Raw genomic sequence first — 12,004 nt, 5'->3', positions numbered from 1 at the left:
TAGCTAAAATGCCCATTCTCCAACAGTGCTTTGCAGAATCATAGACTTTGGCCACCAAAAGAACCCAAAGGAAGTCATCTCCTATATGTTCCTGGTTTTGCCCAGAAAGAAGCATGGGTTCAGAGATATGAAGTGATTTTCCCAAGGGTACACAGTGTAACTAGGATTAGAACCCAGATATCCTGATTCTCTGCCAGAGGTTTTTCCAATGATGCCACATTGGTTTTATTGCAGAGAAAACTTAGAGGAGAATGGCCAAACAGACTCAAGGTCATCCTCCTTTCTGCTCTCAGCCTTACCTGAAAGAAGACTGACCCCTCATGGTCATACCTTGTTCTTTTCTATTTGTGTCCTCTTTTTATCCTCAATGCTTTAATGCCTAAGAAGTGAGTTTTTTCCTATACATACATACATAAATTCATTAGTTCATGTATGCATGCTTTCATTTATTTATTCATGTTATTTAGACCAATTTTATATAAATTTGAACTCAACATCTTTTCTCCCAACCTACCCCAACTTTTTCCAAACTGGTTTTTTCTCTATACTTTCCTATTTCTTCCAGTTATCTAGGTTGGATACATATGTTGTGGTCTGAAAGTCTTCACTTATTATTCTAAGCTTGGTAAGTTGAAGACCACACTAAGACTTTTGGGACACCCCAAATTACTTGCTTCTTTGTATATCTGGTTGGTCTTGTCATCCTTGAAAACCTGGCAGCCCACCCACAGCTTTACCAGACATGGCCATAACTCACAAGACTACAGGGCAGAAAAAGCAGTCACTCTACACCCGCTCCCCTGGCTGTCTACATCAGCAGACCTGGGAAACTTCCTTGTTTTGTGTTCTCTCTGAGGCCTGAAGGGGTTTACCTGACTGACACTCTTTTATAAAAAACAATCCTTAAAGGCAATGGCCTATGGAGAGGGTACTGGACTTAGACAGCTAGCCATGTGTGTGATCCTGGGCATTTAACTTCTCTTTCCTTACATGAAAAATTGGGAGGGCCACCATAATGACCTCTTAGGGCTCTTCCAGTTCCAAATCTTTGCTCTTAGGTTGTAGGTAGCCCAATTATTCACAGGCTGCCCAACATTCCCTTCTTAAATATCCCCACTACTACTACTCCCAATGTATCTCACCTGACTCCAACATTTTTGTAGATCTTTTCCCCTTAATTACAGTGCCAATAGATACAATCTTTTTGGAAAGCAATCTGGAAATATATATTAAGAATTCTAAAACTGATCATGCCCTTTGCTCCTGGGAGCAGGACTATATCCTAACAATGCTTTTTAAAAGGGAAAGGAGGAGGAATAGCCAAACATCTATACAAAAAATATGCATAATCATATTCTTTCTAATAGCAAAAAACCCTGGAAAATACCATTCAATATTCAATGACCAGAGAAAGGCTGAACAAATGCGATCTTTAATGTGACAGAAACACTCGGGTCATAAAAAGAACATGTGAAAAACACAAAGAAATGTAGGAAGACAAAGCGATACAGAATGAAGAGAGCAATCGGAACAGCATATACACTGATAATGACTGTATTAATAACTGGCAACAAAGTCAAAGAAGGACATGGATGGAAATAAGACAGTGGAAGAGGATGGAAAAGCAAATTCGATTTTATTATCATTTTGTTAAAACTTATATCCGTTTCCCTCATTTTAACAAACTGTAAATAGTCTGGAATTCAATTTTACATGTAATTTTGTTTTGTTTAACTTATTCTCCTTGTCTAAGTTTTTTTTTTAAAAAAAAACTTTATTCATATCTTTTGTTTTTACAGCAGTCAGTTCCCAATATACTACTCTTCCTCCTCCTGCTCCCCTGGTGCTGCTCCCCTCCTCTGCACACACACATGACAAAGAAAAACAAAGAAGCAAACCCAACCAACATAGAGATCATAATAGTCACCATATGAACCATTCTGTACCCCTAGTCTCCTTCCTACCTTCCTTCTATTAAGAGCATCACAGGACCATAGATCTAGCAACCTCAGACTAACCTCCTCATTTTACAGATGAGGAAACTGAGGCACAGGGAGGCTAAGTGACTTGCCCAAGATCACAAAGGAAGTAAATGTTAGCCCCAGGACTTGGACCCAGGTCCTTTGACTCCAGAGAAAGTGCCTCACCCTCTCTAAGGAGGTCTGTTTCATCATCTGTCCTTTGGAACCAAGACTGATTACGGTATTTAAGAATCTGAGTTCAATCACCTTGTAGTTTTATTTTCATTTATACTGTTGTACTGGCTGGGTTTTTTTGAGGGTTGGATGGGATAGTTATATCCCTATAACTTCATTTATGCAGGAACTCATCAGTGAGGAAAGACTGATATCCTGTACTTTCTATGTACCTTGTAGTCTTAGAATATTGCCTATAGGTCTGACAAGATAAATGACTTTCCTAGGGTCACATGACCAGTATGTGGTCATCAACTCTTCAACCTCCATTTAGCGAGAAAGAGACAGGACATTTCCTCATTTCCTACCTGGAAGCACTTATTTTGGACTTTTTTGAAAGTGATGTAAAAAACAAAACATATCAATAAAATGCTTTTAAAATCTTGCTTTTAAAAACTGAGGGATTATAGCACTATAACTTGGTTTCTCTGCTGGCCTGAGACACTTTCCAAACCTTATGAAAATTTGTTATGGTCATGGCAGCCAAGCCCACAAAAACCAAGACCCCTCTTTCTGTCTGGGCAGCCCAAGAGTACATTCAAATCATCCGCTTGCTTGACTTGGCCCACCACAGATCTCTTCTTGGACACCATCCCTCAGGCTGAGGGATGACTCACCCGTGTGCTGCCTTTGTTAGTGTTGGATTCTGACCAGGTTAATGGTTGGTAGCATAGACACCACCCCACGGCAGGCACTCAACGTTGCATGTGTGAAATCTCAGCATTCCCATTGTCTGTGGCCAAGGGAAGATCCCTACCTAGAGAGAAGTGAGCTGGCCTATGTGAAGACCTGCCTGGCTATTTGTTCCAATATGTGGCAGGAAGAGTTTCTGGCCTTGAGTCCTCAAAATCTTCTTAACCTCCAGATTCCTACCCCAAGGCTAACTTGAGGCCCCCACCCTGAGTACACCCAGTCAGTTCTGCCTGGCTAGAAGCCATGCTCTAACGAACCACACCCTTCTCTAGAGGGTTTCACCCCTTTAGACAAGGCTGGGGCTATGCCTGGGCCACCCATAGTGTGATTTTGTAGGATCATAGACTTTCAGCTGGACAGGACCTCAGGGGTCATCCTAGGTCAGCTCCCTCATTTCATAGATGAGGAAGCTGAGGCTGAAAGGGTATTGCTGCCTTATTTCAGGTCACAAAGGTAGATGATTCATTCAGAGCTAGAATTCATACCTGATTCATTCTAGGTTTTCTGACTCTTAATTCTTCCAGATATGGTTTGAGAATACTGGAGGGAATATCATTTGTGCCTTTGTGTTCTTAAAAATATGTAAACTCCTTATTGGTAGCTAGGCGACTAAATGAAAAGAGTGCTGAATTTGGAGTCAAGAAGACCTAAGTTCAAATCTTTCCTCAGACTCTTACTAGTTGCGTGATCCTGGGCAAGTCATTTAATTTCTGTTAGCCTCAGTGTCCTCCTCTGAAAATGAGAATAAAAAAGGCCTTACCTCATAGGACTGTTGTGAGAGTCAAGTGAGAGAGCATAGGTATAGTACTTTGCAAACTTTAAAGTGCTTCATTAGTTGTTTTGAACTCCTTAAGAGCAGAAATTTTTATCTCTTTTACTCACCGAACCCAGGTCAGTGTTTGGTACATTGTGTGTGTTCATCCTTTGTTGCCGAAGAGGACCATGCCATCATGACATGATTTGCACTTGACTTGGTTTTGAGTGAGGGAGGGCTGTGCAGGGCACCAACCTCACTTCTTCTCCAGAGCCATCTGAATCCAGTGACCAGATATTCCTCAGGATGACTGGAAATGACCCAGGATGAGGCAATTGGGGTTAAGGGACTTGCCCAAGGTCACACAGCTAGTGAATGTCAAGTGTCTGAGGTGAGATTTGGACTCAGGTCCTCCTGACTCCTGCACTGGTGCTCTATCCACTGCACCACCTAGCTGCCCCTGGTACATTGTAGGTGCTTAGTAAATGCTTATTGAATTTAATTGAATTGTTGCCTGTGACTTGAAAGAATGTGTAATTAAGTAGCCAAGGTCATGGGTTTAATCCCATTATACAGGAGAGAGCTTGCCCTGTGCCAGAGCCTCTAAACCTAGCCATCCCCCTTGCCATCACATACCATTAGTCACAAGGAGGAATGATTTTTAAAGTGTGGATGGACTACTTCAAACTCATACTTTTGACTAGAAAGAACAATAAAGTGTAGACCCATTTTCACAACTTACCTCATTTTCACAAATGAAAGGTGGCATATCTTTACTTTAAGAAAATGTGGCAGATTGGAAAGAGCATTGAACTCAGACTCAAGAGAAACTAGTGTTCATTCCCACCCTGATATTAGCTATGTAACCATGAGTAAATCATTTAATCTCTCTGAGCCTCAGTTTACTCAATTGTAAAATAGGGATGATCATAATAGCACCTACCCACAGGGTCATTATGGGGATCAAATGAGAAATATATGTAAAGCATTTTGCAAATATGCTATGAAATATTAGGTATTATCAGTTGTCAAAATTATAATTAAACCAGTCTGCAAATTATTTTTTTAAATCACTAGGTTATAGTAATCATAGCATGAAGTCAATGAACATTTGTTAAGAGTCTGCTACGTGCTAGGTACTCTTCAGGGCCCTGGAGACACAAAAACAAAAATGAACTGACAGTGGAACAAACCTCCCTCCTCTCAGCAACAACAAGATGGTGGACTAGAGGTGCTGAGTGAACATGGGTTGTCAGACAGGGTCAATGGGATGGTTTGGTTTTCTTTGTTCTACGCTTCTTTGTTCTGAGGGAAAGGAATATAACTCACTAGCAAGTGACAGCAGTGTTTAAAAAAAGAGGATTAATGGAATAGTTAACTTCTTTTTTTAAATCAGTAGGCTAAGAGTAAGAGGACCAAGGCTCTAGTTTTGACTTTTTATTGATTAACTTCATTACTTAACAATTTGGTAGACTTGGGCTTAGTTTGAGAGATTTTTAAATTTATAGCAGTCATTTTGTATATTGTTCTGATGCTCCTTTTTAAAAAATAAATATTATTGCTGCCTCCTGTTTTTATATCACGGTTATTTCTGGAAATTCCCAACTTTCATGCCACTCCCCTCTCCCCACATTGAATCCTCCCTTGTAATCAGAAAGAAGGATCCAATAAAGTAAAAACAGATGAGACAGTGACTATATTTGACAATACATATGACATTGTGTCTTAGGTGACCACCATCTCTTTATCATGAGGAAAGAAGGATATTTCATTATCTACTCTCTAGGACCATTCTTGGTTTCTTAGTTACTCAGAGTTGGGCTTCTTTTTAATTTTCTTTTCATTTAAGTTGCTATCGTCTCTATGTGGCTTTGTTTACTTCACTCTGGATCAATTCATAAAAATCTTCCCAGGTCTGGGAAAGCATTTGGCAAACTGTAAAGTATCCCGCAAATGTAAGGGATTACTCTAAAGTTAAGCTGCAGTTGCTGATTTTGTTTTGGGATCTGTTTGTTTGGTTTCTTTTGCAAATGGAGAAACTAAGGCATAGGGACATCAAGTGGATTGCATGAGGTCACAGAATGATGAAGGAAAGATAGAGCAGTACAAGTCCACTAAAATGTGAGCTCTTTAAGGATATCCTTTCATTCCTGTCTTTTGTACCCCCAGCATACCAGAGTGACTATAACATGGTAGCCATTCAATACATATTTGCTGAACTGAATTGAAGTCATAAATGCCAGATCCCCTGAAAGTCAATCAATCAACAAATGTTCATGAAGAGTCAGGTACCACTCTGTACATTGGGAGCACAAAGACAAAAGTGAACCATCCCTGCCCTCAGGGACTTCCATTCTTCTGGTTACACTGGTTACTATCATAGCTGTGTCTCTTTGCTCTTACCATTGCCCTGAGGACCCATGGTGACAAAGGTTTACTCTTACCAGCCAGGATGAATATGCCCACAAGAATCAGGAAGACCAGCAGATAGAGGCCAACAACAGCATACTTCAGCATGGACAGGGATCCAAGCTGGGCACAGCAATTCCCTGGTCTCCTTTTACTACCAGGACCTAGGAAACAAAGTTAGAAGAAAGGAAGAGTGGGGGGTGAGGAAAAGATATGAAAATTCCATGAGCCTTGTTTCTTTTTTAAATATCAATTTTTAACTAAAAATTTAACAACACTTTCATGTCCACATATATGCCTCTCCCTCCTCTCCACCGTGAGCCATCCCTCATAAAAGGAAAAAGAAAGTAAAAAAAAATATTTCAGCAAAACTACCAACACATCAATGGAATTTGAGGATGTATGAATGTTCCATACCCATAATCCTCCAATTCCTCAAAGAAGGAGGAGGGTGTATTTTTTTCATCTTTTCCATGAACCACATGTCACACACTCACACACTTACCTACCCCCAAACACCCTTCTGACATATGCACACTATAATACTTCTGTGTGAGCAGTGACATGATTATCATCAGCTCACTCTCTCTCTCTCTCTCTCTCTCTCCCTCCCTCCCTCCCTCCTTCCCTCCCTCCCTCCCTCTCTCCCTCTCTCTCTCCCTCTCTCTCCCTCTCTTTCCCTCCCCCCCCTCTCTCCCTCTCTCTCTCCCTCTCTCTCCCTCTCTTTCCCTCCCCCCCTCTCTCCCTCTCTCCCTCTCTCTCTCTCTCTCTCTCTCTCTCTCTCTCTCTCTCTCTCTCTCTCTCTCCCTCCCTCCTTCCCTCCCTCCCTCCCTCTCTCTCTCTCTCTCTCTCTCTGTCCCTACCTACATCCCTGTTTCCATCCCTGCCCTTGCTTCCCTGACACACACGTTTCTTATGCCAGTTCAAACAACATCCAAAGACTTCAGTGAGCTTGGATCAGCCCTTACAAAGCTTCATTGTGCTATTCTATCTGGAGAGAGGGGAAGTTTAGATTAGACTGAGAGGAAAACAACATCATTCTATCCTTCACAAATTCCCACAGTCTCGCTAGCTTCCAAAAGGAAGAGCCACATCATCTTTAGAGTTGGCAGGGACTTTAGTGAGACCCTTTCACTTTACAGCTGAGGAACCTGGCTCAGATACATTCAGTGACTTGCTCAAAGTCATGGAGTCAGTTAGTTGAAGAGACAGGCTAAGAAGTCAAATTTCCTACTATCCAATCCAGGGCTCTTTCCATGGCCTCACTGTGCCAAGGAAGCTTCCTCTCCAAAGACTAAACCCACTTAGCTGGGATGTTGTCAACTTACATATTTTGCAAAGCCTTATCAATGTTCAATAAATGTTTTAAAAACATAGTGGTGTGGCCTCCCTTCACTGCAGAGGAGAGAGCCTATGGGGGTGTAATATCGTATATATTTTCAAATATGGTCAAAGTGTTGATTGGTTTTCTTAGACTGATTTTTCCCCCTTTTTGTTTTTAATCTTAGTTACAAGGGATGGCTTACTGAGTAGGTGAGGGGGATGGAGACATTTAGACATGAATATGGCATAACAGCAAAGTCATCAATAACAATAATTTTAAAAAACAATACTGGCAAAAGCAACATTCGAGTCATTGAATCTAGTTTGCAAATTATTAGTTGTATGACCCTAAGCAAGTCACTTAACCTCTCTGGGTGGGGCTCTTTTTTCTCATCTATAAAATGAAAGGATTGAACTAGATCATCTCTGAAGTCTGTTACAGTTCTGAGCCAACGATCCAATGATTCCAGTCATTGGAAGATTCGGGGTTGCCAAATGAACTCCTCCTCAGAAGCTACTCAATGGCCCTTAAGTATTTTGCTCACAGTTAAGAAAAGCTGCCACTAGATGGAAGAGAGTGACTTGGTTATGGCCTTGTAGTCTAAACAGGTCGGGGTTCCTACAGAATCAAGTAGTGAAGAGATACAGATTACAGGCATAATTATGTCTTTTTAAAAATAAATAATATAGCACTCTACTAAATAGCCAAGTGTTGTCATTATGGAATGTCATCAGTAAATTAGCATTTAGGCAGGTCTTAAATAGACCTATTTAACCTACGTGGTTTGGAGCACTATACAATTATCACTCTCCCTAAATCTCAATTATCAATTGTTGCTTGGTCTCACATGGGTTCTCCCAGAGGCTTGAGGAGAACACATCTTTTTACTTCACCATGGGCTTTTCTTGATGTCCCAGGTTCGATGGGCATTTGTCCAAGACTCCGGGCCTTCTATGTGGTTTTGAACCAAAAACCCTTGCAGCTTTTCTTCACTGTTTGGCTTTTAAAGTCCTTTACAACCTTGATCCATCCTACGTTTCCAGGCTTATTATACATTATTGTCCTGCCATGATCCTGCCAAACTGGCAGTTTCTCACACACAACATTCCATTTCCTGTCTCTCTGCCTTGGCACTGATGGACCTTCTTGTCTGGAATGTTCTCTCTCCTCCCTTCTGCCTGTTAGAATCCCTCTTTTCCTTCTGAGTTCAGCCAGTGCCACCCCCTGTATGAGACCTTTCCTGATTCTCTTAACTATCAGCACTACACCCACAAAATGCCCTTGTATTTATTTTATGCAACATTTCTATATACACGCATGTGTACTTGACATCTTCCCCAAGAGAATGTAAACTCCTTGAGGGCAGAGTCTGTTTGATTTTTTGCTTTTTATCTGAAGACCTAGCATAGTGTCTATGATGCAGTAAGAACTTAATGAATGCATATTGACTGGTTGGTCTTTCTGAGAGGCAGTGTGGTCTAGTGTAGCACCGTGTACTAAGGCATAGAGGTGTGTAGTGGTGTGTGATAGTGTGGAGTAGTATATAGTGCTGTAAAGTGGTATGCAGTGATACAAAGTGGTATACAGTGCTGTCAAGTGGTATACAGTGGTATGAAGTGGTATGCAGTGGTGTGAAGTGGTATATAATAGTGTGACATGGTATATAGCTCTGTGAAGTGGTATATGGTGGTGTGAAGTGGTATGTAGTAGTGTGAATTGTTATACAGTAGTATAAAGTGGTGTGTAGCAGTATGAAGTAGTATATGGTGGTATTAAGTGCTGTGCAGAGTAGTGGAAAAATAATTTAATGTGGAATCATGACAACTAGACTCAAATCCCGCTGTCGATACATAGCAGCTATGTAAGCCTCAGCATGTCTCTCTCTGATCACTAGTTCCACATCTCCAACTGCCTTTTAGACATCTCAAACTGGATGCTCTGTAGACATCTTAAACTCGAAATAGCCAAGACTGAACTCTTAGTTTTCTCAAACTCACCTTTCTTCCTAGCTTTTCTATTACTGCTGAGGGTACCACCATCCTCTCAGTCACATAGGTTTGCAACCCATCTGTCCTCCTTGACTCCTCATGCCATTCTAAGCACCCAACCCCAATCAGTGGCCAAGTCTTGTCTTTACTACCTTTACAACATCTCCTCCTTCTCTCCTCTGACACTAACACCATGCTTCATCACCTCACACCTGGACTATTGCAATAGCCTGCTGGGTGGTCTTCCTGCCTCAGGTTCCTCCTCATTCCAGCCCATACTCCACTGAATCAAAGTAATCTTCCTAAAAGTCAGGTCTGACCATGTTTTCTCCCTACCCAATAAATTCCAGTGGTTCCCTATCACCTTCAGGGTCAAATATAAAATTCTCTGTTTAGCATTCAAAGCCTTTCTCAACTTGTGGTGTGAAGTGGTGTGCAGTAGCAGGAAGTGGTATATAATGATGTAAAGTGGTGTTTAGTAGTAGAAAGAGGCACTTTGTGTTGTGAAGTAATGTAAAGTGTTATATGATGGGTGTGAAGTAATGTGTAGTACTCCTAACTCTCTAGTATTCTTATACCTTATTCTACCACCCAACACACATACACACACACACACACACACACACACACACACACACACACACATTCTTTGATCCAGTGACACTGGTCTCCTTGTTGTGTCTTCCACAAGATCTTCCATGTGCCTACTCAGAATCCCCATGCCTAGAACACTCTCTCTCCTCATCTCTGCCTCCAGGCTTCCCTGGCTTTCTTCAAGTCTCAGCTCAAGTCCCACCTTCTCCAAGAAGCTTCTCCTAGTTCTCCTTAATTGTAGTGACTTCCCTCTGAGACAGATTCCAGTTTACTCCACATGCATCTACTCAGTATATGATTGGCTTTCATGTGGTCGTCCCCATTACATGATGAGCTCCTTGAGAGCAAGGATTGTGGGTGGGGGGGTTTTCCTTGTCTTTGTTTGTATCCTTAGTACTTAGCACAGTGCCTGGTACATAGCAACCACTTAATAAAAAGTAGGTGACTGACTGAGTCACTTAAATTCAGAAGTGGCTTTCCCATCTGTAAAATGGAAATTTAAAAATCTGTACCACCTATTACACAGGATGGTTGTAAGCAGAGTCCTTTGTTGATCTTTAAGCTTTGTATAAATTCCAGTTGTTGTTCACAAGACACTTTTGTCTGCTTATAATAACAGAAAAAAATTTCCATTATCTTTTCCATGTTCCCTACTTTCAACCCCAGCTTTCTCTCTTGCTTTTCTAAGAGGCCAAAGATTACCTTAGGTATAGCACATATTCAAATAGTCCTGGCCTGAAAACTTTTCTGTAATACTTTTATCCAGTCAGAACAGGGAGATTTTCCTGTCACTCCACTTAACTGTCTTGCTCCCAGCTTCCCCTGCTCTATTCTGGTATATGCCAGCAAGATATCATGGGAAGAGCACTGAATCTATAGTTAACCTAGATGCCAACCTGACTTTGCCACTAGCTCAGTGTGTGACCTTGGGTAAATCATTTCACTTTTCTAGATCCCTTCAAGGTCACAATGCTATCGTTTAACTCCTGATGTATCCTAGGGATATAAAGATGAATGAGACATAAAAAAAATAACAACCTCATAAGACTCAGTTTCCCCATTCTTAAAAAGGACATAATACATGTATTACCCACTTCACAAGGCTGTTGTGAAACTCAAATGAGTGGGTGCTTTATTGCTTTATAAATTTGAGCTATTGTTAGCTATATTTAATTGGTCCCCTTACCAAGCAGCATATATAGGATAAGTCCTCTCTGGTTATGTCCCTATATACATTGAAAACAATTTAAATGGTCTGCCACAAGGTTTTTAAGAAAATCTTTCTCCATAGACAGTTTAAAAAAAAGGATAACATGAATTATCCTGGCAAGACACTTAGAAATATGTGCAAGGAAGTCAGCTACACTAAGGGAGAGAAGTTAACACAGCTGCCAAAAAACATGGACTGATTTTTTTTTCAGATAGTAGCAATGCCTCCTTAGGTGAATGAAATGCAGATGAGACTTTCAAACTCTTTACCACAGATGGAAGACTAATGGCAGCACATTATTCTTACGACGAAGTGACAAGGCAATGCAATCAAAGTGGGTTCTAGGCTGGGTTTCAGAAGACCTGTTTCTATCACTTATTGACAGTGTGGACTTGGGCAAGTCTGCACCTCAGCTCCTTCATCTGTAAAAGGAAGATCAATATGTTTGAACAAACTACTTCATCTCAAGCAGTAAACTGAAGTGATGTGTCAGAGACCCAAAAAGGAGTAGCTGAGGATGGTCACTAAATTCCTCTGTTCAGGACCTCAGGAAGACCACAGCACAGCCCACCACATGAAATATGTAAGGCCAGGCATCTATTCCAGAGGGTACATACCCCAAAGTCTGAGGTAAAGATGTCCAAGAACTCCTGAACCCTCCTCTATGCTCTTACACTGGTGTCTAAAAATGATGGCCATGCCAACCAAGCCAACCTAATGCCAATAGTTTTTGAATCTTGACTCTTACTGACCTTGGACAAATCACCAAACTTGTTTGGTCTTCAGGTTTCTCATCTGTAAAATGAGGGCATTAAACTAGATGGCATCTAAGATTCT

General features: G+C 41.1%; 1 protein-coding gene across 6 annotated transcripts in view; it reads right to left on the bottom strand.

The window, feature by feature from the left end:
- The window catches only part of SCARA5 (scavenger receptor class A member 5), a 148,043-nt gene that overhangs the window by 116,474 nt on the left and 19,565 nt on the right, over positions 1-12,004 (bottom strand). For all 6 annotated transcript variants that reach the window (XM_072633825.1, XM_072633824.1, XM_072633823.1 and 3 more), the window contains one exon: positions 6,087-6,215. In XM_072633825.1, coding sequence (XP_072489926.1) covers positions 6,087-6,215 — 129 coding nt within the window. The remainder of the gene's footprint in view (positions 1-6,086; positions 6,216-12,004) is intronic.

Source organism: Notamacropus eugenii, chromosome 1 (assembly GCF_028372415.1).
Source record: "Notamacropus eugenii isolate mMacEug1 chromosome 1, mMacEug1.pri_v2, whole genome shotgun sequence".
In the NCBI taxonomy this organism is placed as follows: Eukaryota; Metazoa; Chordata; class Mammalia; order Diprotodontia; family Macropodidae; genus Notamacropus; species Notamacropus eugenii.
Note: the sequence above shows the minus strand (reverse complement) of the source record. Positions and strands in the feature narration are given on the sequence as shown.